Source organism: Cuculus canorus, chromosome 3 (genome assembly GCF_017976375.1).
Source record: "Cuculus canorus isolate bCucCan1 chromosome 3, bCucCan1.pri, whole genome shotgun sequence".
Taxonomy (NCBI): Eukaryota; Metazoa; Chordata; class Aves; order Cuculiformes; family Cuculidae; genus Cuculus; species Cuculus canorus.
Window position 1 is genome coordinate 109,210,535 of NC_071403.1, and position 26,760 is coordinate 109,237,294.

A 26,760-nucleotide genomic window follows, 5' to 3' on the forward strand; every position below is an offset into this window, starting at 1 on the left:
GAGAAGACCTCCCCCTTCATTGTGATGCGGTCGTCCCGTCACCCGTGGTGAGAGGAGCAAGCGGTGGGTGCGATGCCACACCAGTGTGGTGTACTCAAAGCGAGTGGTTGACGTCTGTCTTGCTCTGTCGGAAGGCTGAATTTCTGTGGTGTGCGGCGACACTTAGGACCTGTGTCCAGGTACTCCAAGCAAAGTAGAAAAGAGCTTAATGTCTGAAATGACTTTTGGAACTTATGCGAGCTTAGCCCCATTAGACGGGGAGCGTATCTCTGGAGGGAAAGGGCAGTCGTATGAAAGAAGGACTGTCGGAGGTGGCTGGGTAAATTGGCTGTGTCCAATTGTGGTCTGTGGTGCTTTTGTTTATTTTTGTCACGTAAAGGGAAATCAAATCTGTGGTCTGCATGGGATCCAGGAGCTTAGGTGTTGGGGATTGATAGGATACGGAGCTGAAATGCTTTCTTCTTCTCCCCTTCTGCTTTCGATTTGTGCTTCTCAGAGAGCTTGTAGAGCATCCACACAAACACTGGAAGCCCAACGGTCGAATCCTGAGACGGACCCTCTCTGTTCTGCTAGTGTCTTCTTAGACTAGTGCTTAGGTTTTGGATTAAACATAGGGGTTTTGCCTGAAAGGTCAGTGGGAGGTATTTCTGCCCAAGTGGGAAAGAAATGACCCAGTGATACTCATTCAGTCACCTGCTAACTCGCTCGCTAAGTGCTCTTTCACCGAATCACAGAATCATTGGAGGCGGAAGGGGCCTTAAAGATCGCCTAGTTCCAAGCCTCTTGCCATGGGCAGGGACACTTCCCACACTGCAGAGATGTGATAAGGACAGAAAATAGGAAGGAAGGAAGGAAGGGACTGGAATAAGGAAGATGAGGATTTAACTGTAGAAAGCGCCAGTGGTTTTAAGTGCTGTGTTCTGTTTCCATCATAAGGGTGGGAAACTACTTTCTAATTGGCCAGCTCTGAAAATCCGTATTGCTTCTCAGGTGAAAATACCTGTGGTACATTTTTTCTTGAAGAAGTTGAGAATGAAGGTAGTTAAGATCTTAGCATGCCTTAATGGTCAAAAGAAACATGCCAAAAGTGAGCATGGCCAAAGTGATGCCTAATAGCTACTCAAAGACAATTGATGGTAAGTAATAAATTATGAAATCAAGGGAAAGAAGAAATGGGAACTCATACCTGTTCCTGAGCAAGTTTTGAGAAGATGATTTTTCTCAGATCCCACCTTACTAACCTCGATAAGTAGACTGGAACAGAGCGTATTGTTTTTTTCCCTGTTCTTTATCTTGTCAATACCTCTGTGTCACTTGTTGTTGGTGATTTCATAGGCATTAGCAAAGCAAAGGATTCTCCTTTTGCTCTGCTGTGAGATCCAAACCTGTCTTGAGGGCCGTCTTTGTAAGGAAAAGAGCTACAGGCAACGTAGAGGAGATTTTTCACAGCGTACTGATGAAACTTGTGCCAATCTCAAAAATGTTCATGGCTGACGCGAGTCTCTTCTCCTATTTTTTTTTTCTTAATTTAGAGTGAAGAATGCGAGACGTAAGAGCGCAGGTGACGAGCAGCCTGCTGCAGTTCCCAGAGGGGACTCTTCAGGCTCTTGGGAAAGATGAGGTCACCCAAGGTTCTGTGCTGCACGGGAAGTTTTCTGGAGGTGAGAATTTTCCTTCAACTTTGGTCTTGGTATAGAGCTATTATTGCCTGGAGGTTACCTGAAGCACAGGGTCATAGGATCAGGTGTGTCAGGTGGGTGCTGTTAGGATGCATCCGGTTGAGAGAGAAGGAAAAGGCTGTTCTAACCATTAAAAATGCTAGTATTAAAGGTTAGTCAAGTGAAAGCTTGAAACGACAACAATATGCACCTAACCGGTGCTACGAAAGAATTTACTTCAAGATGCGGAGTCAGTGATCCCTCCTCAGGTTTTAGTTACGTCGAAGGCAGTTCTCAAAAGAGCACCAGTGTTGTTTTGGGCCGTATTTACTTGTAGCAGCTCAAGCTCTATGCGCATCATAACATCAGGTGCAGAACTAGTTCTTGTACAGTGTTAGAGAGGCAACGCCCGCTGCTTTTTCTTGTGAGTCCGAATGAAAAGAGAAGGAAGAGGATAACAGAGTGAAGTGCTGCAGCCATTTTCCCAAAGTATTGAATAGGACGTAGCTGGGTACCCAGCGAGATTTGCTGAAGGGGGCTGAGCTGATTAGGAGGTGGACTTCCGAGGTGATCTGGAAGTAGAGCTGGATGTCTAGGCTTCTGTCAAGAGCAGGGAAGAGTCTATTTACGTGACTCTAAAGGCAGTAATTGAGTCGATACTAAGGTTGTTCATTTCAAGATGTACTACTTGGCAATTTCAGTGGGTGATTTGAAATAATTGACCAGAATTAGGTTAGTCCGTCTCCCTCTCTTAGGACCTTTTCTTGAAGGAAAGGAGGAGGGACTGTGGTTTTTCACTTCTTTTCAGTCTTTGCTTGGAAACTTGCTTCATTCAGCTTTCTCTTCTCTTCCAGGGAGAACTGACCTAGCGTGGCTGGCACGGGGTCCTCAGCTCGAGGTAGTGAACTCGGTGACAGGCCAGCAGCTCTCTGCGTACCATTTCAGAGGAGCGCACAAACAGCCTCCCACTATTCGAGCGGTGAGGGAGTTTTCATGGGAGGAAAGCACCGGACTGATAATTGCATTGGAAGATGGAGAGAGAAGTGTTCTCTGCTTGTACGACCCGGAAGTATCAAGAGTGATTAAAGCAGTTGCTCTTCCCGGAAGGGTACGTCCATTTTAGTGAGAAGAACGAAGCTTTTATTTGTTCCGTGCTGCATAACCCAGTTTCAGGAAAAGCTTAGGAGCATCCCTTTGCAGGCGTGTTTTTTCTGCATTGCATTACCATGTTATTACTTGAGAGTATCCAGTTGACTGAGCCTCCGTGTAAAATCCCAGGCTTAATGGTACTATTGTCTTTTGAGATTTCTGGTACTATTGTCTTTTGAAAACTTTTACGAGTTTTTTGGGTTTACTGTAGAGCACATAGTTACCTACTGCTCCGCTTCCACAAAAAGGCATTGAAAAATATCTTTCTTTCAGCCAGAGTGAAAAAATAACAAAGCCTACTCTTTGAATGGTCTGTATGCTACATTTCCTACATGCTTAATTTCTGTCAGAAATACTGTCTTTCAAAGATCTCAGACCCCCCTAGTTCTGCCGAAAATGGCTTAGACACATTCGCATCTATCTCAGACTAGCAAGCAGGTGACTTTAGAGCAGAAGACATTTTTGTGTTGACTGTGGATAAGGAGAAAGAGCCTTTAGTGACTTATCTGACAGATTGTTGTCAGATTGCCTTTCAAGCCACAGCTCCTGAAGCTCCGCTTGGTGTGTCTTGTGCTTGTGTAGATGGGGTCCATTGGTGTAAAGTTCCTATTTGTTTTCTGTCCTCTATAACCCACATCCTCAGAGGGTGTTTATCTTAACGTAAACAGGAATCAGCGTAAGTGGATAGAACATCAAGATTCACTGGGCTTTTGTCGTCTTAGAACCTGCAAGCGAGAAAGGCTTATTTATCCCTCAGTTTTCCGTAAGGGGATAGGGTTGGACTTGCTAGAACACAGGCAGAGTTTTGTTTGTTTGCAATGCTGCAGTGTGATGACGAGAAGTAAGGGTTTGTACTGTGCTAAGTTCTAAAGACAGGAGTCGAGTTGGTGCTCCACTGTGTTAGTTTCCCTACCGCCTTGCTCAGCCTTCAGAGTTTTAGCTGGAAAGGCAAGCTGCCTGCTGCCAGAAGTGTATAATCAGGAAGTAAATTCTGTTGGAATGAAAAATGTCATAACGTTGTTAGGATTAATTTTGTCATTGCAATAAGCACCTTAGTTTATGAATGATTTTCTGCGTGGGTGTATCTTCTGGGAGCAAGGAAGTTGTGCATTTTGTACAAAGGCTGAGGCCAGCCCACATTTTTTCATCACGGAGCTTTAATGCTGGAGTCTCCGTGTGCTCGTACCACTGCTATAGCAGTCAGTCTCGTCCTGGATGCGTTGCAAGATGTGCCAAGGGGTTTGTCTTCACCTTGTCATAAAGTTGCAGGCAGACCGCTCGGCATGTTAAAGAGCAGTGTGCCCTTCTTCCTCAGCTGGAGTTAGCTTTTTACCCAACGAGCTGCTGTTCTTGTTGCCGTTGTTGTAGCCTGGCTTTTAAAAGCCTTCTTAACACTCCTAAAAGTGCTGGTGTGCATTTAAAACTATTTTTTTACATTATCTGGTTGCTACTTTTAGTCTAAATGGGGACCGGTGTAAATGTTCCTAAGCTCGTATCTCCTTTAAACGCTCTCCCAGAACGTTGCATTCCCGTGGCAATGGTGCGTCTACCACTACCATGCATCTTGACCACTGCCTCATCTGGCTTACAGGCACCATTTCCCATCATACCTGTTTGGCAAAGAAGGCACAGCCTGCATCGCAGTGCTGGTGGGCTGTGAGCAGCGGGAGAACGAGATGTGGTGTTGTCTTTCTTACTTACTGCAAAAAAGATTCTTGCACATAACTGATTTTCTCTGTTTTCTTAGAGTTAATTACCTAAGTAGGAAGGGGAAACTGGTGAGCTGTGATAACAGAAGGCACGATCTAAGCTGATGTTAATTCAGTTAAAACCTGTAGGGAATCTAGTAAACGAAAGCAGTAAGAGATTTTGTTTTGTAGAGAGATTTTGTTTTCATCATCTAATGGGAAATACTGCTTTGTTTTGAAGTCTCTTGACCCCGTGTTTACTTTCCTGTTTCTGGTGTGTTAATTCCGACTTTGCTTTTGAATGATTTCTGTTTAGCTGGTCAAACATCTTAAATCTTAACTTGTGGTCTTCCTGCAGGTGGTTGCTGTAGAACCCATAATTAATTGCGGAGGACCCAGCGTGAGCACTCAACACCTGCATCAGAGCCTGCGATGGCTCTTTGGCATTGCAGCGGTGGCTACAGATGTCGGTCATCTGTTTCTGGTTGACCTTTGCTTGGACAGTACATCTTGGAGTCTGGATGAAACAGAAGCATTGGGTGAGCTTGCAGTTTTAAACTTGACTTTGACGGTAGGAAAACGTGTGTCTTTGAGACAACCAATACGCATCCCTCTGTGAAGGCAGTAGTGTGCAGGTATTGGCGACTGCTGATAACAGAGGGCAGTTTGACGTCGTACAGTTCTGCAGTGACCTAAAGAGGGAGTGGCTTAATCCTAAGGTTAAATTGCCCCCCTCTCACCAAGATCCCAGCGTCACTATGATTCTTACCGGTGAGGGGTAGGAATTTTGCCATCTGAGTCATTGCAGCAGCCCGATGGGAAGCTGTGTCAGAGGTGCCCTGTTCCTCAGGAATGTTCTTCTGCTTCTGTTGATTGACTCAGGGCGAAGCGTAGGCTTCTTTTCTAAAATGAATCGGACTTATCCAGAATTGTGCGTTTGGATGCAGGGAATCTCTAATTTGTCTATTCAGATTGCAAACACTCCTGACTATCACAAAAGTAGCTTCAGGAGCTGATGTCACTTTAAACAGCTCCATCAGGAAGCCCAAACTGCCCATTTCCAGAGCCCAAGGAGAAGCCGTCTATCTCTAAGTCTCATCCAACCCAAACCTTTCTAGGAAGGCTACACTTTTCCCTGATGTTAAAGAACGAGTGAGAATACCTGTCTGATCAGGGAATTCTTTTGTTCTTTGAATGCCTACAAAATGGAAAGAGCAAAATAAAGTTTTGCTTCAAGGTTTTTTTTCTCCTGGGACGGTGGAATGAGATTATAGGTGTTGTCACATCAGTGTTTAAAATGCAACCCAAGTTGCACAACACACTCACGTCTGGTTTTGTGTGTGCAGATCTCAGATTTGTCACTATGTTTCCTGCTGAAGTTGCACTCAGAAGAGAAACTGCCAGTAGAGAAGGGAGACGTCTCTGCTTTCAATTACCAAACTTGTCCGGAACACCAATATCGACGCTGTGCTACATAAGCAGAAGCAATCATCTGGTTGTGGGTTTTTCAGATGGCTGCCTCTCACTATGGAATATGAAAACTTTGTGGAGGGAGTAAGTAGGCTGAAGTGTGTTGATAGTGTGATTTTGTTGATAATATTCTTTAAAGTGTCCAGGATCAAACTAATGAGGCGGGGAAAGTCAATAGCTGCCCTGTGCCTGGAAATAAATTCTTTCCTACGTTTCAGCCTTGACCAAAATAGGAGACTGATCCACTCCAAGGCAAAGATGCGCGTGAATGAAATTTGCCTAGAACGCTTAGAGATGAGAATAAGGGACACGTAAAGCTCAAAGCAGTAGGAAAACTAAGAGGTGATTTTAAATCTGCCGAAGAGCAATCTCACTTGAAATATTGGACCAAATTCAGATAGGGGTTCACTCCCACAAATCTGCAGTGACTCACTGGACGCTACTGGATGCCTAAACAGAGAGTGAAGGAATAATCAGGTGTCAAGAATAGATTGTGAAGGTGCCAGTAAGGTTCAGAAGTCTGGGAGAAAAATGCTTTACGTAGTTCAAGTAAAGAAAGAAGAAACCACTCCTCTTCGGCGCTGTTTTAAATATGTTCAGGAAATGTGCTGCCTTTTCAGGTCAATGTGGAAGTAGGCTACAATAGTAGGAACATTCTTTCGCCTGGCAGCTGAAGCAATCACGTATGTTCCTCCTCCTCAGGCAGAGGAGGGCACAAATCCAGGCTATATCCTTTGACGGGCAGTAATTTTGTTGCTCCTTGACTGCTGCATACAGCATAGTGTCTCCCTTGACTCACTTCTTTGAGATGGAAGTATGACCTTGTGCACTTCGAGGATAAGCACGTCGGGTGCTCTTTCTCAGGAGATGCTTCTACCCTTCTACAAACTGTTAGGACCAGGAGGCTCACCTTTTTTCTTGTTTTTCTTTCCCCCTTTTTTTGTAAACCTGTAGGCACCACTGTCGCGTTGGACAAAGAAGGGCTCCTGTCTACGCCGTTACTTTTCAAGAGCCAGAGAACGACCCTAGCAGTTGTTGCTACTTGTGGGCTGTTAAGTCTACCCAAGAAAGGTGAATTAAAACATGCCATAAGCCACTGATATTTTTTTTAATAAGTTTGTTCACATTCAGTTGATACGTGTATCTTTGTTTTGTTTATTTAGCTCTGCAGGAGATTCTCTCAGCTGCAGAAGGTGTTAGGATTCTAATGTGATTTTTACAGGATTTCACAGAAGTGGGGAGGGACCTACTAGTTCCTACCTTCTGGAAGAAGGCACAACAACAACTGCTATATTTTTGTGCTTGCCTTTGGAAAAGATTTCCTTAGTTTCTTGATGACTGCTTCATGATTAGTTTGATTTTTACACAGCAGTTTTCAAATAGCATTACTAGTAGCTGAGGCTGCCAATCAAGGACACTAAAGGTGTCAAGAGAACAGCTGCCCCTAAAGGAAAGAGGGGATGGTATTGCTGATTCCCCTGGGCAAGCTTTCGCTGTCGTCTTTGGAGCCTTCATGAGCGTTTTCAGCTCACCTGGCCGAGAGCCGTCCCTGTGTCAGTAGAAAAGACAACATTTTCTGATGGGCTAATGAATCAAATCAGCACGTGGAAGGATCCAGAGTAAGCATTTGCCCCGAAAGCTGCTAGTGTCAATATTTCCTGGTCTGTGGCTTAGTGGCCAAGGGTGACCAACTATTCTGTTTTGGGAAGTGATGTTTTTCATTTCAGGAAGAGCATGCTTTTAAGAAAACTTTAGTCTTGACCTAATACAATCATAACGAGGACTGTAAAGCAGCTTTGTAATCACATTTCATCATTTATACCTCTTTCAGCGAAGGCGATGTTTTGAGTTTACACCTGATGCAGTTAAGATTTGGTGATCGAAAACGTTTGGCATCCGGACAAGTCATGTATGAGGTAAGAGGAGCGTGTGAAAAGGTGAAAACTGTAAGTTTCTCTAAGGGAGTATCAGTGAAGTTGGCAGGGGTGATGTTTACCATCAAAAGCCAGAGCAGCCTTAAGAAATGAAAAATCCTTTGCTGAGCCTTCCTGGGCATGGTCTTTGTGCATCCTTTTTGAAAACAAGTCGTACAGTTTTGTACTGCAGCACTGTGTGTTCCAACTGGATGCATCTGCAAAGAGCCCACGTACATTAAATTCCTGAAAAGGAAGCAGCTTTTAGAGAAAGAATGATTCTGGACTTGAACACCGGATTAATGGCATGTGGGAAAAGAAGGCAGGGCTTTGAAGAGCTTTGTTTAACCAGACTGCAGACTTGAATAAGCTTCTGTCTCTTTCCCCTTCTTAAAATGGGGCCAAATAAAGGTATCTCTTCACTCTTTCCTGATCTTTGGGTTTATGTTCTTGGTCTTCTGTTGAGCTCTGTCTATTTGCCATCAGAAATAAGCTCGTGGGAAGTGTATACAATACAATATGCATCTTATATTAGATAGAGACATTCTTTCCTATTGAAGTCAACCGTATGTTTTTATCTCCAAATGACCTTTTCTCTCATCTGTTCTTTTTCCCCAGGATTTGGAATGCTGTAAAGAAAGGTTCCATTTAGATCTCGCGAGCGGAATTCTTCCCTGGAGAAGGCAAAGTAGCAATATTAAACTCCTGAGGTGTCAGACCATAGAAGATTTTGATGACAATGTTGACAAAGAGGATAACGCTAATGAAGGTTTGTTCTGATGCCCGTGTCATCTAAGGAATGAATGCTGGTCTGTACGCACAGTCTACAGGTCTTAAATATCTGTATAGACTGTTTTGTTGTCTGTATTAAAAAAAAAAAAATAAGATGCTTCAGTTATGTGGGACTTCATTCAGGGGAAAAAAAGGTTTTATTTTATGCTTGCTGACACGCTATAGCGGTGTATGGCGGGCTCATCAGTTGTTTTCTTCCTTCGGCTGTCTTCTTTGACCAATAAGGCCATCCTCTCCATTGTTTGGCCACGTTACCTGTCTCTTTCGTTCCCCGTTCCAACCTCTATCTGCATCTGCATCCAGCTGGCGGCTGGTTACAAGCGGTGTTCCTCGGGGCTCAGTACTAGGGCTGGTTCAGTTGAATGGCTCAGAAAGGAGCCGGGTCTGTGCTCCCAGCATATGGGTTTTTGTCCTCAACTCTTTGCCTAGCTAACGGTCTTGGTCAACACTTTGTGTACGGAAATCTTAATTAGCAAATAGTTGTGTGTGTGATTTGACATAGAACTGAGACAATTTGAACAAGAAAGAGGGGCGGTGTGTCTAGAACCTGTCAGAGAGGCGTTTGCTCTTCGGTATTTCTCTGTATTATTCTTAGTAAGTAAGCGTTGTGTTTCCAATTTATATAACAGAATTAAGCCGAAGTGGAGAGTGGTGTTTTGAAAATGTCAGGTGTATTGTATTTTCTACCAGTAAGAAACAATGTCTTGTCTTTTACAGTAACAACTCCTTACATCAGCATCTCGATCTTTTGTTGGCAAGTGACTACCTACGGTCAGGAAAAACCATCGGCTTACCTGGGCGTGTTTGACATTAATTGCTGGTACGATGCTGAAATGCCGACTTCAGCAAGGTAGAATTTTATTAAGCTGTTTTCACTGTCCTTGCAAATAATTCGTATCAATGTTGGCTTTTAGCTCATGCGCTTGTTTTCTTTAAGGCTAGAAAAATTCCTCCTCGATTGCCCTTATTTTGCCCTGTGGACACTGGAGAACGTAACAAGCATGGCTGCTCCAGAGCCCATTTTGGATGTTCTGGTCCACAAGCCGAGTCTAACCTGGGGAGCGCCTCCTTCTTACCTACCGCCTGACCAGATTCTAAATGCAAGCGGCTATAATTTTGGTAGGTATTTCACTGCTTTGAATAGTGATAAGATTAAATTGAGCTCCGATGCCATTTTTTGCTTCTCTTATTCAATGCTTGCCACTCAAAACGCAAACCAAACCAGAACACCCCGAAGCCCCACAAACCCAGCCTTGATGATGTGGTACTAATGAGGTCTTTAGTATTGTGAATCGTATCTGATGGTCAAACCACTGTGGTTTGGGGTTTGGTGCTTTTCTAATGTAGCCTGTGAAGCGGCGATGGTCATAAAATGACTTGGAACGGAAGCTCAAAGCGCAGCACCTCGGTAGCACTAGAGATAAGATTTCTATGCATAGGCATTTTTTTTTTTAAAACCATCTCGTAAGTGATCTTATGAAGGCAACAGGTAGTCAGTTCTATCTTTCCAGTTAATGCTGTTGGAAAAATGTGAAGTAATCATGACATAACTCCGAGAGGACGGAATGTTGTCTAACATTCATTGTTTCTGCAGATGGAGTGTGCTTGCTGAGCTCTGGAGTTGTCCATGTGACTTTCAACGGTTTCCAGAAGGAGGTGAGCTTTTCCTGTCTCAAGCTTTCTTGAGAATGCCTAAAGAGGTGTCCCTTGGCTAAGTTTCTTCTGTTGCACTGCTTTTGGTGTCCGAGACCATTTTATGCTCATTTTATGCTCGTCCCCACACGTAATTGCAATGGTATCCTGCAAGTTCCGTGCAAATAGTGGTGTTTTACGTCCACTGTTGAGACTGTAGAACTATCATTGTCTCCAGCTGAAGCCCGGTCAGGGACTGAGTGTCCAGGAAGGTATAGAGCAGTGCTGGAGGGGCAAGAACAGAAGTCTTGAGGAAGTTGAGGAAAGTTGCTAGATCTTCATTACCCACCTGTTGGACTACCTGCGTAGTCATGAGTTAGGGCTTGGATCCCTGATTAGCTTGAGAAAGGAGGGCGGAATGGAGGAAAAGAGAAATGATGGAAATGATTGAGAAGACACAGATTTCAGATTTGTGGAAGTGCGTTAGGGCAAATAACAGTTCTGCCTGGTGTGGTAGCTAAAAATAAATTCCTTGGCAAGTTGGCCTAGCCCCTACGCTGTTTATTTTGCAAGCCTGAGGCAGACTCTTTAGATTCCTATCAGACGTCCTGGTACCAGCTCCAGCTCGGAAATAGCTTGGGAAATCAAGACTTGTTTTACTTTCCCTTTGCTGAACTGGGACGATATCGTTCAGAGATTTGTACTGTGGATGGCTCAGATGTTGAAAGTATGGAATGTTCTCCTTTAATTTTGTCTGTTCTTCTTAGGAGGAGCAGTTAGAGGGGATACTGTCTGCGGCTGTCCAAACGGGTTCTTTAGAACTGCTGACTGCATGCATTAAGCATTGGACATCTGAAAGTAAGACTTGTAAGGTTGCTTTTCTGGTTTGTCTTTTTTAGTTTGAAAATGTTGATTAATTTCTTTTCTGTTCTCTTCTTTTAAAGAGCAGCCAAATTCCGCGGCGAATTTACGGTTTATTCGTGACTATGCGTGGAAAAAGGTGGTCTACATCAAAGATGAATTTGACCGCATATGTGAGTACTAGCGTAGTCATTCTGCAAATGTAAAATCATTCTTTCTGTCTGAACTTATCCAGTAGTCTGCTGGTGTGTGATATTGCTCGCATGTACCTTGAAACTCTGAAATCGCTCTGTAGGCTGATGATTTAATATCTCTTCTTGAACAGGTGATCCGCTGTTTGATGGCTCCTGCAGCTTCGTTGACCCACCAATGCTGCAGTCTCTTCAGGACTGTCAGAGTGCCTTGAGCAACCTCAGCAAAGTCTTAAAGTGTGTTCAAGGAGAACCACAAGATCTTCCTGAGAAAGGTTTGTCTGTTAGTATTACTAAATCTTTGGTGTGCTTTAGTAACAGTTGGAATGACGCTTGTGTTATAATTGTGCAAACGTGAGCTTTGGTTGATAATTACTTGAAAATATTGTATTGGCAATACTCAAACTAGGCAGGCAGTGTAAATGAGTGACATTTGGAATATAAGTTACTGAAGTTTCTATAGCTTTCTCGATTATCGGTTTTTCTTGGTGAAGCGAGGGAAAAAAATATCCCTGTGCTATAGGAAAAATCTCTGCTACACGAAACCCAGATGTCCGAATCACGAATGTATTTAGTGGTTCAGGCTTTGACTTTTTTATTTTAGCCTTAGCACATCTGTTCTGTGAAGGGGTTGCTTTCTGTTCTACTGGTGATCGTGTTTTTTTTCTTCACATTGGAGAGTGATGCGGGGTGAAAAAAGCAAAGGTGGAGAATTCTGCCATGTTATTTTTATACCTTCTATTTAGTGTGATGATGGGAATTTTTTTTAAAATGAAAGGAATTGCATAACAGAAATCATCTTGTGCCTTTTTTTCAGATTTTGCAGACTTGAGAAATAAGCAGGTTACAGCAAGCCGCTTTTCAGTGCACGCACAAATGGTCCTCTGGTTCTGCCAAGCTGGTCTCCTTCCAGAGGGTTTAGGTAAGCATGAACCGTAATGCATTGGTCACAAGGTTCAGCGATCCACACGTCTGCTGAAGTTCTCTAGGTGAACCTGAGACTTTACCAGCTTTTCAAATGCACAGTGTAGAAGGATGGAAGCAGTTTCTTGACTGAATGTTTCTTAGAAATGACCATAAGGAATTGCTTATGCCCACGGCTTGAAATACTTGGGATTTTAAACAAATGACTACTAAAAAACAAAGACTGGACACTTGTTTGTTAGACTGACGGCATTGACCTGCACGTTTGGAACTTTTTATTTATTGCTTGAGAAAAAAGCACACCTTGGAATCACTTGTTTATGTGGATGGATTATAAATTCTATTGTCAGTCTCTCTTGTCTCACAAATATTCACATGACACGGTTAGAAAAACATCCCTTTTGAGAACTGGGTTTTTTTGATAGGGAACTTGAGCTTACGCTTCCCATTTTGAGTGCTACACTGAGGGTAAACTTGAAACGGTACTTGAGACAAGACGGAACCCAGTCTTGTGTCTCGCATCTCTGGTAGCAAAGGCAGAAACAGGACTGCCTTCTTTCAGAGCTGGAGGCTCGCCTGTGCTTCTTGATGCTTAGCTTGTATGATCTTTTATCTTTCTTAGTCAACGTTTTTAGTTTAGAAATGTGATCTTACTTCTTTAACTTGCTTTTACTTTATTGCCTGTAGATGAGACGACACAATTGTCTCCCCGTTTCTACCACTATCGTCAGCTTCAAACCCGCTGCGCTGCTCAGCGACAGAAACTGGACGATTTGTCAAGGTAAGCGTACAGCTCTGGCACACTTCCCCTGCAGCTCCACAAGTGGAAGTGGATGGCTTTTATGTTGATGTCTGTATTTGCGGCCAGATGAGTTTTGGTGGAAGCCGCAGCGTATCAGAAAGTTTGTCGCACTGAGCTCACTTCTCTAGTAATTTAAATACAGGCTGGAGGAAATCTGTTGCATTGAGGGGCTGGAATTAGTGTTTTCTTCTGTCCAAATCCTTGCTACCTTTTGTTCCAGAGGAAAGCAGGATTCCGACTGCCTGATGATCGATGGCGTAGTTTCACAATTTGGAGACCAGGTTGCGAAGCTGTGGCAGAGAAAGGAAGGAGGGACTGGGAAATATCCCCCTCCCAATTTACACGTGAGTGCCCCGTTCACTGAAAACACCACCATCCCCCGCCCCACCCAACCCCACCCAAAAGCCAACGATCAAGGAAGGACAGGTGTGCTTACAAAACTTTCAATTTTGCCTTTCAGGCACTGCTGGATCTCTATTTGTTGGAAAACACTGACGAAATCTACAAACATGCGATTGTATCCTTCTTGGTTATTTTAAATACACCTCAGTAGATGCACGCAAATGTTCTTAAGTGTTTGTCACCTGCGTGCTTATGAACAGATTTTAATTTACTCCTCAAACACAATGCTAGTGAAAACATTTACTTCAGAATTAAGTCGTAGACAGAGGCATTGTTTTATATTTTTGTGCTGTGGGTTTTTTATGATTTTTTTTTTTTTTTAGTGTTCTGTTGCAAGGTCTTTTCTCCTATGAGAGAATGGGTTTTGGTAAGAAACGTTAAAGGCAAAAAGCCCCATTAATCTTTTCTCAAAATTTAAACACAGTTTTTAATTTTTAAAGCACCCGTACCTATAGCAAATGGCTTCTCGCTAGAATGACGCACTGAAACCTGCTGCTTCAGAGCAAGAGGATTTCTAACGGTGGCTTAGCAGTAGACGATTTTTGCTGAAATCATTGCTTTTCCAGCACAGCCAACAGTGCTTGCTCTTGCTCTGTTGCAAGTGCTGGCACACGGAATAAGGAGAGAGAAGTCATGGGCAGACACTTAATTTTTAAGCTGCTGAAATACCCAGAATTGCTCTTCTGGTTTGTTCCCTGACCCAGGAGGGGAGCCTAGAGAGCGAGGGCTTTGGAAACAGTGGTAGCCCAGAGCTGTCTTAGAACATGTCCCTAAGAACAGGGGGTGAGAAAGTGGCACTGCCAGCAGTGAATCTGCATGCTGGTTTAGACCCGGTCTGAATCATTCAGAGCGAAGTTATATTGCAAGGACACCGTAATTTATATTGTTTTACATCCTCTGGAAATGAGGAACAAAATGAGTGTAGAATTTGTTTGCTTCAGTAATCAAGCACTGGATGTTCTGAATGTCCAGCAGGTAGCTCCACTGACTGTAGGGGGAGCCTGAGTGTATAACAGAAGTATTGAAATATCTAGAGCGAAACTTTTTGGATACCTTACAGAAATCAAAGTGTATTTCCTTCTTCAGATTTTTTTTTTTTCTTTTTTTTTCTGGTTAGGACCTGGCTGTCTCCAGGTGAAAAGAGTTTAAAACGGCAAGACTAAGACATTAGTATTTTCTGATTCCTACCACTTCTATATTCTCATTTCATTGTGTTTTTCTAAATGTAACGGGATAAATTGCCGGTCTTACAAATTTGTCAGCCTTAATTACATATGTGATATCAGACAATTTACTTGCTGCAAGACATCTCCAGTTTTCGGCAACCTAAGATGGAAAAAATCGTCAACTCTTTTGCCACCACCTTTGCTCTCCCTCAGGGCCTCGTGAAACTCGTTGAAGGATTTTGGCTCCTTGACCACCATGAGTGTGAAGTAAGTACGTTACTGTTCAGTTGGACGTACCTTACCATGCAAGGCTGTCATTGATAAAATGATTTTGAGAAATTGCTGCTTAGCCGATGACAGGTACTAAAATACAATAGGCTTTTTTCATAGTCCTACTGCGACATCTTCAGCAATTAGTCATGATTTAAGATTCGGTTTCAGTTACTTGGACAGGTATATGTCTTAGTAAGCTTGGTCTTCAACTTTTACAGAAATCACTGGCCCTGCTGTGTCACCCGAGAACAATGAAAATAGAGCCCTGGCTTAAAACAAGAGTACTTAGATCACTCATCTGTAGAGGAGAGCGTAAAAAAGCCCTGAAATACATACAGGTAATGAAGCCATCAAAGTCTTGCACACAACTCTGTTTTCTAGATGAGAGCGCTCGGGATGCCAATCCACAGGAAGAATAGAGGGTGGTTTGGGTTATTTTATTTCCTCTAGTTATAGCGTGCTCTGCAATTCCACAACTTTCACTTTCCCACTTTTATAAACAAACCAAAATCCATCGCTAACTTTTGAGAAGAGCCAGATCAAATGCGGTGTTCCTTGAACTTTTGTTACGGATCCGTGAAGCACTGGCTGTTTTCTGGAACCATAGTTTTCCAGAGAATCACACTTACAAGGTGGTTTTGGCAGTTTTAGGTCCTGCATTTGAAAACTTTCCTCCAGCCTGGTGTGTGTAGGCAGCTTTTTCTTGCTGGTTTTAATGATGACATCATTTTGTCTAACGCCATTTGCAGTCCTCTATATGTTCAGTCCTGTCAGACCTTGGCGTTTCAGGTAAAAACAAGGGCAAGCCTGCTATTTTGCAAGCCATTTGAAATCTGCCGGTGATAGCAGGTGTAGGAGAATAAGATCCTGCAGGGTGACAGACTTATTTCAACTTACAGCTGCACGTTCTCTCGTCATTGCAGTCTTTCTTTGCCCTCACTAAAAGCACTAGGTGAATGTGTGGTGAGCCGATGGGCAGATCTGGAGTGTAAGCTAATTCGCTAACTAGAAAGAACACAGATAGTTCTGTGCAATGAACTTCTTGTAATTAGTAAACTTTTTGCTTCGTGCTTTTCATTCATCAGAGTAATCGTGAACGTCGCTTGAATGAGCGAACGGTTGCCAGAAATTCTGTACGTGATCAGCCTGGCAAAATCCTGCCGAAAGTTCAAAGGCACCTGGCAGCGCAGAGGGCCAAGCCATACCATTTTTAAAACCTTAAGAGAAGGTAAGATTTAGGGAGTGGAATGTAATGGACAGCTAACCATCGCTCTGAGGACACAAGGCTGACATTTTTCCCCCTCTTGCTTTACAGCCTCAACGTCAAAGGCAAAGCTTCCAATGTTGATGCAAATGTTCCATACAGAGTTACAGGATCAATAAAAATGTTGTTGTTTCTCCTACATGTGTGTGTCTGTGTCTATGCTTTCTGTGCTTTCCAAGAGTTCTGCAATACTGCCAGGCACGGTCATACTGACAAACCCCACTCTTTGTGCTGCTAAGGCACTTGTTACCCGAGGCCTGCCTGCTTCTAAGACTTGGGGAGTGGGGGGGAAGCGAGAAGGCCGTGATTGTGAAGCACGTGCTCTAGCGGTTAAGTAGTAACTTACAAGAAAGAGATTAAACAACATTCTAGAACTAGTACCCAAGAAGTCACTCATTCAACGTGACTGTGAACTGAAACTCAATACTCTTCAAGGGTGTGCTCACTCTAGGAAAGGGTATTATGATTTTTATCTCGATTTCTGTTTCTGTGTCCAACAATAGCCCAGTGAAACTATTTCATGATTAGGCTCTTACAGCCAAACGAGTTTTATTGCGTTAGACCCGGGAAAGTTGTTTGTTCATACAGTTGTGTAGAGACTTCAGACCTCAGACTTGTGAATAACGGAGAACTCAACACCACGTTTGTTGAGGCGATCAATCAGTTTTGTTTTAGAGAAGGCAGCTCCTGGAGAATACACACCACCCCTGTTAATGAAAATCAAAAGAGGAAAACCTTAGTAGCAGAGTGACAGAGCGGCAGCTTTTTTTGAAGTCAAAGATGGGTTTCCCTGCCTTAGAAAACAAAAGCCACTTTATCTCACGGGAGAGCACAGGAGGAATCTGGCAGGCTGCTTAGATTCAGAGGTGCATTGTGGCACCCAGCAAACTCAACAGAAACCATTTCATTAACTGAAAGTGTAAACTGACACAATTGATCCTGCAAAAGGATTATGAAAAACCTGTGACTGCATCCTTTCAAACTGAAAGGCAAATGATCACTAAGGGGCTTTAAATCAGCTTGCGGTGAACTATCTTCCTTGCACAGCCCTATGGGATCTGCATTTTCAGAGAGAAATATGGGCACGCTGTGGCTTTAAGGGAGATCAAACTTTTCTGCATGTGCAATTACTTACTTTTTCGGCAGACAAGCTGCATCTTCCAGAAGAGAGACAGCTGCTTGAACCATTGCAATTGGTGTAGCAACATAGCCAGGCTCTGACACACAAAAACAAAAAGCAACCCAAAACACACCAATCAAACAATGTACATTGTGTTGAAATGCAGAATGTAATTTCACTCTTATGAACAGCATGCTGAGAAACAATCTCTTGGGTAATGAAACAGCCAAGAGCTTTCCCCATTTAAGAATAGCTTTTTTACCTGGTAATTATCCCAAGTAGCTGGCAAGCTCCTTAAGATCTAATCTGGACAAATACTGCTTCAAATACAGGCCTATAACCACACAACTATCACAAGCAATCACTGCATGGGGACAGAGGGCTCTCATTTACAGCAAGAACTTCTCCTTTCCTGTGCTTGAATTCACACTTTTGCTGTGAGACTGCTGCATTCAGCTACACCTCTAGTTATTTCAAGAAGCTGTGCTTCGTTAACTGCTTTCTGAAGACACATTCTTGCTGCATCCAAACTTTCTTCAGGTCTCCCCTCCCCTCAAAGGAATGTATGTTATAGCTAGAAACGATAGCAGGCCAGAACTGTTTAAGTTCACTCACAGGGGACTGGAAATAAACACGTAGTAAGCCCAGGTTGTAACAACTGAAAACTATCCTTAAAGCCCTTGCCCTTTAACTCCTCTACTCTGCAAAAATGAAAATTGGAATAGGGAAAGTCATAAGGAAAGAGAACGACTAGAACCCAAACGAATTGGATGTTTCAATAAACAAGTCACAGTGTAAAGACTGTTGAGGTTGCAAGAGCTCCTTGAGGGCAAAAAGAAGAGCAGGGGAACCATAAACCTATTTTAGAGTAGGGAATGTGAAACCAAAGCATTTAGCTACTACTAAGATACATACCCGGTCCTTTGACTTCAGTGCAGATCTTTACATTTGGTTTGCCGTTCTGGCAATCTTGCCCCTCACTGTAACCCTCGCCAAAAAAAGTCATTGTAAAAGAGGTTCCATCCATCTGTAGTGGACAACAGTGGTCACCAAAACAGTAACTCTCTTATATCAGGCAAGCATAATGAGGAAATCTAAGCATCTATTACATTATAAGCATCTATTATATTATCATTATAACACTATGATTCATCTAAACACCAGATGAGTTATTCTAAGTTATTGCTTCAAAGGTACAATCTCCATTTTTAATCACTTCCACTTTGTTGGAACTGTTCCTGTTCTAAGTTCATTTATTCTCTCAGTGCTTTCAGTCCTGGGTTTTGGCCACTCTCCCTCTGTCATCACCTTTAAGAGACTAAGCACTGCAAGCCATCCACCTAAATACATCAGACCCAGCAACGTAATCCATTTTTTCTCATGAGTTCCACATACTTTGATGTCTCATAGCAGACGGCATGATTATTTAAATATTCAAAACTATCTGAACAAGCACACACAATGTGCATTTAGAAATTATATCTTTGAGACTAAGCAGTTGACTCTACATTACTATTCAACCATTACCATAGCAAATTTATTCAATGATTGTGATAGAAAACAGTTCGGTACCTGTTTCTGGGTTGGTCCTTTCTTTGTGAAGCGTCCAGCAGAGAAAAATTCTGGGTACTATATAATGAGGGAGGTGGAGAGGAGACAAAAAAATAATAATAATAAAAGACCAACAGTAAACTAGAGGGGAAAAAAATCTCATAACACTGAATTCTTTTCTGTTTTTAACACTTACTTTTGTCAGAAGTTTTCTTCCAAAGCTGAACTTCACAAGAAGAAGAAATAAAATGCCAGCAAACATCAGCTTGATAACAGAGCCAAGACCACCTATGTTCACATAAGCGCCATACTGCACCTGGGGTAAAACCACATTTTCAATGACAGAATTTACATTCAAGTTTTTGCATCAGTTCATCTGTAAAAACAAATCTACCCTGAAATTGTCTGCTACAATAGACAGCTGTTTAAATAGGGCCTCAATCAATCATCTTCATTCTAAACAACTCTTTGAATAATGCTTCACATTATGAGAAGACAACATAACTACAGAACGGTGAGGGAGCAAGCATGGTAAACAAAAGTGGAAGACTTCAAACTAAGATGCATTTTGGTATCCGATTTCAGGCTTCTTTCCCAAGATCTTCCTTTCCTCCTCTGCCTGCTTTAGTTTAATAGAACCTGAGGCCTTGCTTCAGAATTGTGGAATAGCAATGCCAACCCTTTCTCATTAGTATTTTCCAAGTTTATTTTTAGAGCACTATCTCACCTTCATCTCTTCACTGTGACTGCGGCTGCACTGCTGTTATACAAACTGTAGGTGCTGATCTCCTCTCAGGAAACCATGGAAAACAACAAATAACTTTTCCACCACCACGACTTCACACTACCTTTACTCTGCACTCCAGAGACTTAAGCGTCAAAGAAATCTCCTGATACAAATGAGCAGCACATGAAACTTCTATCAAACTGTTTACTACACTATACTGATGTGACTGTAGTTACACAGACTACAGTTGTAATGCTTTTAGAAGCTCTGTTGATACAAGAAAAAAAAAAACTCTGCACAGGAACAGAATTTAATGTCGTTATCATTCCCCAAAATCATGAAGGCTACCTTTCAAATCTTTCAGTGGCTCAAGGCTTCTATTCCCTACAACTACACACCCAGAAATGAGACAGCATGAGAAACCTACAAGAGACTCTTGTAACTATTATGGTAGCAGCAATATGCAAGCTCCTCAGGCAGAATTATCAAGTAGTACAAAACAGGCCTGTGCACCCAGAAGAACCTGGACCACATCAGGTCAAGCAACTTCCACAGATGATCAACAGAACAAGCCTCCTTCTTTACCGAAGCAAAAGCACATCACAGTTCATTACTATTTACCTAAGTACGGAAACGTTCTACACAGATCTGCACTGAGGGCAGTCATTACATAAAGGAAAGATTCCTTGAAAATTGTAATAAAGACATAGAACACTGAGAACAGTAACTTACAGGTGTTTCCTGCAGCTCTGTGTGCAAATAACGTTGAGACCGTTTCACAACAGAAACATCAGATCCCATGAATGGAATGGAGTACTCTTTGAATTCCCGATTGTAAAACACAAGCCCTCTGCAAATGGAAGAAAAAGTACAAACAAATGTTCACACAAACTGAAAGACACTGATCGTAATGGCCCTACCAATACTGGCTTCTTCTCAAGCACTTTTAAGACAATATCTCTTCTCATTGAAAGCAAACCATTCCGAATTTATCTGTGGCTCAACTCAAAATTCTGTGCACTATAGCAAGGATGAATTTGATTGTCAAAAGAATATTTTCCTCTTATTGCTTTTTTCCATTCCACCGATTGCTTCAGAATTCAAATTCAAAAGTTTGCCACATCACAAGAAGTCCTTTAGAACAAGTTAACTTTGAGACCCAGTAAATGCTGAGATGTGTTCTTTTTTCAGCAACAAATTAGTAAGACAAAACCTATATTCAATTCTACTAGACAAGCATCTATGTGTTCATATTATACAAAAGTCCAGAATATATCTTTTTAGTATTTAATAAATGTTAGCAATCTATATTTAAAAAATACTGGAACTGGTAGAAGACAGCACATTTCACATCTTACGCTTCTTATACCTTCTTTTAAGTTTTGCACCAACTACTGGAACAGGGGCATATCCTATCTTTTTTCGAAGCATCTTAAGGTTGTCTTGATCCGCAAGGCCATAAACAGCTGACTTCCAGGTCCCATCATGTATACAAGCGCCCTGGTGACACACCATGAAACAGTAACCAATTTGCTATCTAAAGGTTTCATGTATTATTTTAGTAATGACCTTAGAATTACAACATATATTATACATTATTACAACTATTATATATACATATTATGATTACACACATTAAAGTATATTCAAACGTGGTGGGTTGACTGTGGCTGAATGCCAGGTGCTCACCAAGCTGCCCTATCATCCCCCTCCTCATTAGGGCAGGAGGAGGAGAAAATAAGATGGAAAAAACCCCCAACCCTAATAGGTCAAGATAAAGGCAGTTTAGTAAAGAAAAAGCAAGTAAAGTAAAACAAAAGATTTATTCTCCACTTCCCATCAATAGGTTGATTTGTTGAAGTTTCCATCTCAAACCATTTCCCTAGAAGCAAGGCTTCAGTATGCATTGCAGTATTTCTGGAGACAAGTGTTGCACTAACAAATGCCCCCTGGTCCTCCTCCTTTCTCTTAGCTTTTATTGCTGAACAGATATCATATAGTACGGAATATCCCTTTGGTCAGTTTGGGTCAGCTGTCCTGGCTATGTTCCCTGCTAGGATCTTGCTGACCCCTAGCCTTCTGGGTGAAGGGCCGGAAGGTTGGAGAGACCTCCTGGATGCTCTGCGCACGTTACTCGGCAGGAGCCAAAACCCTGGTGCATTACTAACTCCTTTCTACCTACCAATACAAAGCACAGCACGGCGAGGGCTGCTATGGGAAAAATCAACCCTGTCTCAGCCAGAACCAATACAATCTCCATCCCTTACTCCACACAATTTGCCTCATGCTCAGGCCCCATGTAATTTAATACGTATATATATAAATATATGTATATCCTCAAACTATCCCATTGTATTTAATTTTCATTTCTGAGATCCCTTCTTATCAACAGTTACCCTTCATACTTAAAACATCTTTACACCGAGCACACAGATTTATACATTCTCATTAACTACTATCTCCTGTCCTTTAACAGACAGGTATTACTCTCTCATCCCACAGGCTTCTTCCACTCCTCCAGATGTTCAGAAGAACACACTACAACTTTGGCCCCACCTACCAAGACTGGTGCTCAGAACAAAAGAAGCATTATGTTTAATTCTTAAGCACCAATGCTGGCTTGATTTGGGTCATTGTTGTAGTATTTTAATAATGATGCTAGACCTAATTATCTATATTACATATTACGACACATATGTATTGCGATTGCATGCATGCAAGTATATTGAAACACCTACCCTCCTCAACAAAAAAAAAGCCAAAAAAACAAACAGCCAAAGACTAGGATTACTGGCAACACGCCATGTAGCTGTTACAGTTTACCTCTGTACGAATGCTTTCCCACATCTCTGCAAAACCCAAGTATTTCTTGAAACAGCTTAACACAATGAATTTTAGGTAGACAGCCTATGCAAATGAACCTGACAAAAGAGTGTTTGCTTGGGACACTTTTACAAGCTTCTAACAAATAAAGTTCTTAGACTCATCATCAAAATGCTGCTAGCTCGTCCCTTGGTCTGAACTAATGTGACAACAGTTATTCTAATGGGCTATAGTGATGTTATTAAAAATACCTATCAGTTTCCAAGGAGGTATAAACCAACTAACCTCAGGCCCAGATTTCACCGTCAGGAAACTTTCGACGGCAGTCAAAGTACCTTTAAGGGAGAAAGAAACATTACTCGGCATGTACAGTCATTAGTTCACAAAGCCAGAGTACACTCTGGCAGACTCAAATAGCAGGCTGTTGACATTATTAGTTGGAAAGGCATAACCACATCTTTACCTCAAAGTAAAATAAACTAAGATTAAGTTTCACAGCTGTTTTAGTTAGTGGGTATCAAATTTCTTAGGTAATATACTTCAATAAGGGTCATTAATGCTATCCTTACTCATTACATTTTTCGCTTGTCTTATCCAGTTAATGGGATAATATAAATAATAATGAAAGCAAAGGAAGAGAATATTAAGAGCCATATTTAATTTTCCTCCCAGTTTCAAAATAAAGGATGTTATAGGCTATGAAAACCTAGATGAAGTAAGAGATTTTGGTAGACCTTAACAAGGTATCTTAAGCCTTTAATTCGAGCACAGCTTGTGTTTCGCAAAGCATGCTTAGTTGTGATGAACAGCAAACCAAAACAACTCCAAATTCAACTGTTTTGCTTTGTTCAGTTCCTTCTGAGATTGTAAAACTGTACATGTATGGACAAACTTCAATATGGCAAGCAACTGGATAGACAGGTGATAATACCATAAAGTCAAAATAGGAAGAGATAAAGATATCTTCATTCAAAACAAGTACCAGATATTAAATCATAATCCCATAAACAACCAGATACCCATTTCCATGCCTCTCCCTTCTCTCCAGCAGGTTCAGACTGAGTTTTTTTTAAATTGAAAACTGACTATACGCTCTAATATAAAGCAATCCCACTTAAGAGAAGTTTTAATACTACATAAAAGCAAAACATTTGCATACTTCTACTACCCCTTTAACTGCAAGTCAGACCTGATGACCAAAGTGTGCTCAATTTGAGATTAGGATCAAGTACTATTCGCACAGAATTAAATCATCTCACTTCTTTCCTCAAATACATATATCCTCTTTCAGTTATTGTCTAGCTGCTCTTAAAGAAAACGGCATTTTCTGCTTATACTCGCACAACAATTTCTCACCGCTTAGGGCAGAGAAACAAAACTTACAAAACCTGATTACCCACTAATTTGCAATCCCTTTCCCACATCCTCCCTTCTCCCCACTGCCTCTTCCCTACAAGATTCTCACCACATGAGGCAGCGTGCTGAGGCTTGCCTAGGATGACAAGCTGGCTGAACATACTCTGCTGACAGCTGAAGGTTTTGTTCCCTCAGTGAGCCACATAACCTTGAATCCCTCCTCTACCTAAATGACCACTTTCCTCCAATCGAAGGGGAATATGGTTTACTTTTAAATTTTTATCTGCCGGATTTGGTTGAAACTGGTCAGCTGGCAAAGGCAGGCAAAAGGAGAGACTGCAAAAGTTTCCACATAAGCACTGCTTCTTTAGGAAACCGGATGAAAGCATAATCTGCATGTCTTTTCCAGCATAAGGTCACACTGAAATAAGTCACCTTTCAACTTGTCTCTGGTGTACAGTACTCCCATATCAGCCGGTATAGAGTCAAAGCCACAGCTTCCAATGACATACACTCCCTTTTCCGCAGCTTTTTCATTGTATTTCAGGTACATTCCTTCCAGAAACTAAAACACAGTCAGAACAAGTATTTTAATCAGAACTCTGTATTTGGCCATACCCAATAACAGCCATCAGCATAGCACCCAACATACTTCAAATCCCTTATAAGCATTTTTAAGACAAACTCGTATTATTCCTGGATTATGGTATGAAACATTCACAGCAAAGCAAAGCAATGTGATCCAACAAAATTCCTATGTAGAACATCAACAAGACCTGAAGCAAAATTCAAAAATCTGTGATTTCCAGACAGAACCTGTAAGGCTCTTGTTTAAAAGTAAGAAAACTCTATGCCGACACATTAATGTACTTTAAAATAATTAAATTAAAATTGCATTTCAGGAGGCAGTATTTGCCTTCATGTTCAAAAAGATTAGCAGAAACATGAAGCACACTAAACAAACACTCCTTTAACAGATCTCTGATGTAAGGTAGCATTTTTCTGCTGTCACCTACCTGGGGTTCTCCACTGATGTCAATGCAGCTTGCACCATTTTCAACACAAGCTTGTACCACAGGCTCTCCAAAGAACCGATACTACGGAAGGGAAGAACATCACATATAATAAAACAAAACCAAACCCACACACCACAACTCTCCCAACATGCTTTATCTAACATATGTATCTACAATAAAAGTAAACATTTGGTGGCTATTCATCATGCTAAGTGGGGCAAAAATATAACAGTACTTGCCTTTTTTTGGGGTGGAGGGGGGTTGGAGAGAAGGAACATCACAAACTTCATCACTGATAGCAGTTTGCTGCACAGACTAAACCACTGCATTTCTCTCACCAGACAAGATCACCAAGGCCAATTTAATGCATCTAATCTCAATTTATGCTCTTTGCACTCATATTATCTACCTAAATACTCTTACTTTCAAAGATGCCATTGTGACCCAACTTCCAGCTCCTGTACTTTGAGCCCTGTGAACGTGCTGGAAATATTAATGCTTAAAGTCTGGAAGGGGCCAAGAACTTAGAACAGCAAGCCCGTGGGTTTGCTTTCCAGCTCTATTTTCAACCCTGGCACCACTGAAAACATTTTGGCCAAAGCCAAAACTCCTCCCAGCTTCACAGTTGGTTTCCTATGCCGCCTGTGAAAGACTGAAAAATCCCTGTTGTGTTTCCGTGGGAACTGTCAGTGAGGCTGTACACTGAATACTGTGTTCAGTTTTGAGCCCCTCACTAAAAGAAGAGCATTGAGGCTCTGGAGCATGTACAGAGAAGGGCAATGAAGCTGGTGAAGGGGCTGAAGAACAAGTCTTATGAGGAGCAGCTGAGCGAACTGGGGTTGTTTAGCCTGGAGAAGAGCAGGCTGAGGGGAGACCTTACTGCTCTCTACAACAGCCTGAAAGGCTGTCCCAAGTGACAAGTGATAAGGACAAGAAGGAATGTCCTTAAGCTGCATCAGGGGAAGTTTAGATTGGACATTAAGAAAAATTTCTTCACAGAAAGGGTCATCAAGCACCGGCAGAGGCTGCCCAGGGAGGTGCTTGTGTCACCACCCCTGGAGGTATTTAAAAGACAGGCAGACGAGGTGCTCAGAGATCTGGTTTAGTGGGCAGGTACAGCTGGACTCGATGGTCTCAAAGGTCTTTTCCAACCAAGCGACTCTATGAATGACAGCTGGCGGTACCAGGGAATCTCTGCAGCGATGACCGCGCTTGGTCAGCACTTTGGGATCCGTTCCAAACCCCCGCGCCCGGCACCGGGCGGCTCCGGGCACCGCGGGGCGGGTGTCCCCCGCTCCCGGGAGCCCCGCACAGCCCCGCACTCACCGGGCCCACGCAGTTGAGCACCAGCCGGGTCTGTTTCGCCACGGCGGCCAGCGATCCCGGGTCGCCCACATCGCAGAGCAGCACGGCCACCTCCGTCACCAGCGCTGCCTTCCCTGCGCACCAGACATCGCCGTCACACCCCGGGCATCCTCCCTCCTCCTCTTCCTCCCCTCCCCTTCCCCTTCCTTCCCTCTTCTTCCCCTCTTCCTCCCCTCTCCTCTCTCCCCGTACCCAGCCTCTCCGCCGCCCGCTCCAGCACCGCCCGCAGCTTCTCCCGGCTGCGCCCGGCCACGGCCCAGCGCCCGCGCAGATCCCCGCCGGACGAGGCCCGCGCCACTTCCTCCACCACGAACTGGCCCGTGAAGCCCGAGGCGCCGAACACCACCAGCTCGTAAGGACGAGCGGGAGACGACCCCGACCCGGCGCCGGCCGCCATCGCCGAGAGGAGAGCCGCTGCCCGTCTGCGACAACAGCTTCCCGGGACCCGTCCAGGCCACGCCCCCGGCGCAGACCACGTTCCCGGTCCACACCGCTCCCTGGCCCGAGCCGCACCCCCAACAGGCCACACCCCCGGTCGAGGCCGCGCCCCTGTGCTGCCGACCACGGCCCCGGTCCACCCCACCCCACAAGCCCAGGCCACGACCCCTCGGCGCAGA

At 43.0% G+C, this 26,760-nt stretch overlaps 2 protein-coding genes across 3 annotated transcripts; one reads left to right on the forward strand and one right to left on the reverse strand.

Moving 5' to 3' along the window:
- The first annotated feature begins 1,540 nt into the window (after positions 1–1,540).
- LOC128851833 (protein ELYS-like) lies at positions 1,541–16,568 on the forward strand. Its single transcript, XM_054063650.1, has 20 exons — positions 1,541–1,661; positions 2,513–2,766; positions 4,854–5,034; positions 5,842–6,049; positions 6,920–7,036; positions 7,797–7,881; positions 8,497–8,647; positions 9,388–9,520; positions 9,608–9,789; positions 10,265–10,326; positions 11,070–11,160; positions 11,247–11,336; positions 11,489–11,629; positions 12,172–12,276; positions 12,966–13,059; positions 13,301–13,424; positions 13,541–13,597; positions 14,769–14,915; positions 15,140–15,259; positions 16,007–16,568. The coding sequence occupies exons 1-20, from the start codon at positions 1,541–1,543 to the stop codon at positions 16,133–16,135; spliced, it is 2,592 nt and encodes an 863-aa protein (XP_053919625.1). The 3' UTR covers positions 16,136–16,568.
- A 149-nt stretch (positions 16,569–16,717) lies between these two features.
- On the reverse strand, positions 16,718–26,649 carry SCCPDH (saccharopine dehydrogenase (putative)). Of its 2 annotated transcripts, XM_009559681.2 has the most exons (12): positions 26,336–26,649; positions 26,105–26,217; positions 24,779–24,859; positions 24,198–24,327; positions 22,692–22,741; positions 20,953–21,083; positions 20,316–20,433; positions 19,053–19,172; positions 18,878–18,934; positions 18,221–18,332; positions 17,321–17,402; positions 16,718–16,892 (listed from the first exon to the last, which is right to left on the reverse strand). In XM_009559681.2, the coding sequence occupies exons 1-12, from the start codon at positions 26,538–26,540 to the stop codon at positions 16,787–16,789; spliced, it is 1,305 nt and encodes a 434-aa protein (XP_009557976.2). In that variant the 5' UTR covers positions 26,541–26,649; the 3' UTR covers positions 16,718–16,786. The 2 variants fall into 2 exon arrangements, with proteins under 2 accessions (XP_009557976.2, XP_053919626.1); XM_054063651.1 differs by lacking the exons at positions 26,105–26,217; positions 26,336–26,649 and adding an exon at positions 25,018–25,227.
- Between the last annotated feature and the right edge of the window lie 111 nt (positions 26,650–26,760).

Coding starts and splice junctions, on each gene's coding strand:
- LOC128851833 (XM_054063650.1), top strand. CDS start 1,541: ATGCGAGACGTAAGAGCGCAGGTGACGAGCAGCCTGCTGCAGTTCCCA. Junction 8,648..9,387: donor AGAGGATAACGCTAATGAAG/GTTTGTTCTGAT, acceptor TGTCTTTTACAG/TAACAACTCCTTACATCAGC. Junction 15,260..16,006: donor AAGCCCTGAAATACATACAG/GTAATGAAGCCA, acceptor TTCATTCATCAG/AGTAATCGTGAACGTCGCTT.
- SCCPDH (XM_009559681.2), bottom strand. CDS start 26,540: ATGGCGGCCGGCGCCGGGTCGGGGTCGTCTCCCGCTCGTCCTTACGAG. Junction 26,218..26,335: donor GCGGGCGGCGGAGAGGCTGG/GTACGGGGAGAG, acceptor TCTGGTGCGCAG/GGAAGGCAGCGCTGGTGACG. Junction 24,328..24,778: donor ACATCAGTGGAGAACCCCAG/GTAGGTGACAGC, acceptor ACTGTGTTTTAG/TTTCTGGAAGGAATGTACCT.